Below are 2,728 nucleotides of genomic sequence, written 5' to 3'. Positions count from 1 at the left end.
GGGGGGAGGACAATGAAGGTAATGGGGGGGTGGAAGGACAATGAAGGTAACGGGGTGAAAGGACAATGAAGGTAACGGGGTGAAAGGACAATGAAGGTAATGGGGGGGGGAAGGACAATGAAGGTAACGGGGTAACCGGTTATGCTGCAATTTGTGTACGAATGTAATTGACAAGAAAGCAAAAATAAATTCATTCAAAAAGTGAATATGAAATTTTTTTCATATTCAAAGTAAAATTCTATTTATCCCCTGCAAAGAAAAGTAGAAAACTTTCAAGGGCAGGTAAGTAAAATATCACATTAACAAAAATTCTAAGAAATCTGGGAACTACTCTTTTGAATTCCAGACTGGAAACAGGCAAACTTTCAGAAACTCAAAATTCCAAGCCAGGAGAAACTTTTGGAACAGTAAAAATCATAATAAGCTCATCTGCTAGTATTTAGGTAATATTAATATTACACATATGAAATCTTTTAGATTTTTGTCTAAGTTTTCTGATCATCTAAGTAATGTATATAACAGGGAAGACAGTTTAACTATAACTCCAAAACTGCTGTTCCCCCAATGATGGGCTTATGTTGACACAGGAGTTCTCGCTCTCTCTCTCACTCTCTCTCACACACACACACACGCACACACACAATATTACAAAAGTCATAGATATATTTGAAAGGCAGGTCACCAGGACCAAGCCCTCTTTTTTCCCTCATACTTAACCAGTTATCACAGAAATATGAACATTTTTGTCAGGTTCCAAAAGCCTAAAAATTGTTTTCTTTGTCCTGTGATGTTGGGACTTGAGCACAGAAAATCCTGCACATGTGCAGCAGGTGCTAAACCACTGGGCATACTCCCAGTTCCTAAGTGATTCACTAATAAACAATTCATAGTTTTAGGCTGCTATTGATTAAATGGCTATAATATTCCAAAAATGAAATTCTTTAATGATTTCATAAAGTGCTAATATAATTTTTATTTTTTTACTTTTTTGGGAGTGTGCAGTTTTCACTTACCCCACCAAGATCCTTTATGTCTTTTTGTAGTTTTTCACATACGGTGAGAGAAGGTAAGTCAAGGTAAAATATTTTTCCACAGAGAGGCTTATATTTGGATTTTTCCAGTCTATTATCAGTTTTCAGGGATTTCAAGGACGGTCTGTTCTTTTCATTTTTGTCTTGGATGCCACCTGTGATTAAGAAAAGAATCAGGTAATGCTTTACGGGCGGTGGTGGCCCACGCCTTTAATCCCAGCACTCGGGAGGCAGAGGCAGATGGATCTCTGTGAGTTCGAGACCAGCCTGGTCTACAGAGCTAGTTCCAGGACAGGCTCCAAAGCCACAGAGAAACCCTGTCTCGAAAAACAACAACAACAACAACAAAAATTTAACAGAAAGGAAAAATTATTAGTTATATCAACTTAAGTAACTAGAACCTAAATGTGTTCCTAAATATTACTCCATAGGATGAAAGCCAAGTGCCTTGGTATGCTTTCCACAAATTCTATACTGGAGACCAAGAGCTGACCCGACGGGATGCAGTCATTACTTGTTCCTGCTTCTGTCTGAAGGCAGGGAACTCTGCACTCTTTCTGGAAGGCTCACTTTCTCAGGATGTAGCTTCATGCTATTCCTATCACCGGCGCTGTGAAAACTCAACACAGGGGTTTCAAAATTTAACAGCTTATTGACCTAGGCAAGAAGAAGAAAAAAAGTATCTAAACTAAAGAACCCAATTCTCAAGGGTTACTGAGTGCTCAAATTATGGTTTCATGGTGTTGGCTAGTATTACAAAGAACTAAATGATCGAATTCACGCACTTTGCTTACATATTTGGAACTCAGGCCCACAAAGGACATCGCCATTCATCTCCTTATTTTAAAAGAAAAGGAGATGAGAATCAAGCAACGTCTATACACTTTGCAAACGCAACCTGCATCTTATTACCTGGTTAATAGACACCTATGTATGCATCTCTCTCAGGGAAACTTATCATGAATTTTTATTTTAATCGATACGATGCAATTGAAATAGGAAACACGGCGTGTTTCTTTCTCACACACTACACACACACACAGCTTTAATTATGAGTGGAGCGGGCGCCTCGGCCGTCTGGGACCCGCGCATTGTCTCAAGCTGGCAGCCCCGGGAATGCGGGGTCGCAGCTGCGGCCCGGAGGGCACGAGGGGCCCGGCCCGCGCTGTCCCCTCACGGAGACCGAACGCCTTCATGGCGCCACCGAGAAGCCGCCACAAGTGTCACTGCGGCCGAGGCCCCCGCAGGGGCGACTCCCGGGAATCCACCGTGGAGCCGGCAGAGCAGGGAAGGAAGGATTAAAGGGACCGCGGCGGGGGAGGGGCTCCGTACCCGGGAGGGGCGCCTTGCTGTGGATCCTCATGGTCTCCAGGTTCATGGCAGCCACCAGGCACCTACATGCTGGGCCCGCACCGGGTGCCGCCGGTGACGGCCGCGAACACAAAGCTGCAGGGTCTCCGGGCCCAGGCCGCGGCGCCGCCGTGAGGGGCCGGTTCCGGCGCCGAGCCTCCCCCGGCAGGAAGGGGCCGAAGCTCCGACGTGCGAGCCGCGGCGGTTAAAGATTTGAAAACGCGTCACGCGACGACGGCGCCCGAACGCTCCCCGCCCTTCCTGCGCCGGGCCCGCCTCGCGCAAGCTCCACCTGCCGGGGTCGCGCGCCGCGGGCCCCGCCCCCCGGGACTCGGCCCCGCCCCCGG

The 2,728-nt window shown here is 46.8% G+C and overlaps 1 protein-coding gene across 2 annotated transcripts in view; it reads right to left on the bottom strand.

Annotated features, from left to right (window-relative positions):
* The window catches only part of Dbf4 (DBF4-CDC7 kinase regulatory subunit), a 37,983-nt gene extending 35,358 nt beyond the window's left edge, over positions 1–2,625 (bottom strand). Inside the window, exons 1-2 of one of the 2 annotated variants that reach the window (XM_050139864.1) lie at positions 2,364–2,625; positions 1,014–1,186 (exon numbers count right to left, since the gene is read on the bottom strand). In XM_050139864.1, coding sequence (XP_049995821.1) covers positions 1,014–1,186; positions 2,364–2,409 — 219 coding nt within the window. In that variant the 5' untranslated portion in view covers positions 2,410–2,625. The remainder of the gene's footprint in view (positions 1–1,013; positions 1,187–2,363) is intronic. The other variant, XM_050139862.1, reaches the window with a different exon arrangement.
* Between the last annotated feature and the right edge of the window lie 103 nt (positions 2,626–2,728).

Source organism: Alexandromys fortis, unplaced genomic scaffold (assembly GCF_014885135.2).
Source record: "Alexandromys fortis isolate MF-2015 unplaced genomic scaffold, M_Fortis_MF-2015_v1.1 scaffold_38, whole genome shotgun sequence".
Taxonomy (NCBI): domain Eukaryota; kingdom Metazoa; phylum Chordata; class Mammalia; order Rodentia; family Cricetidae; genus Alexandromys; species Alexandromys fortis.
Note: the sequence above shows the minus strand (reverse complement) of the source record. Positions and strands in the feature narration are given on the sequence as shown.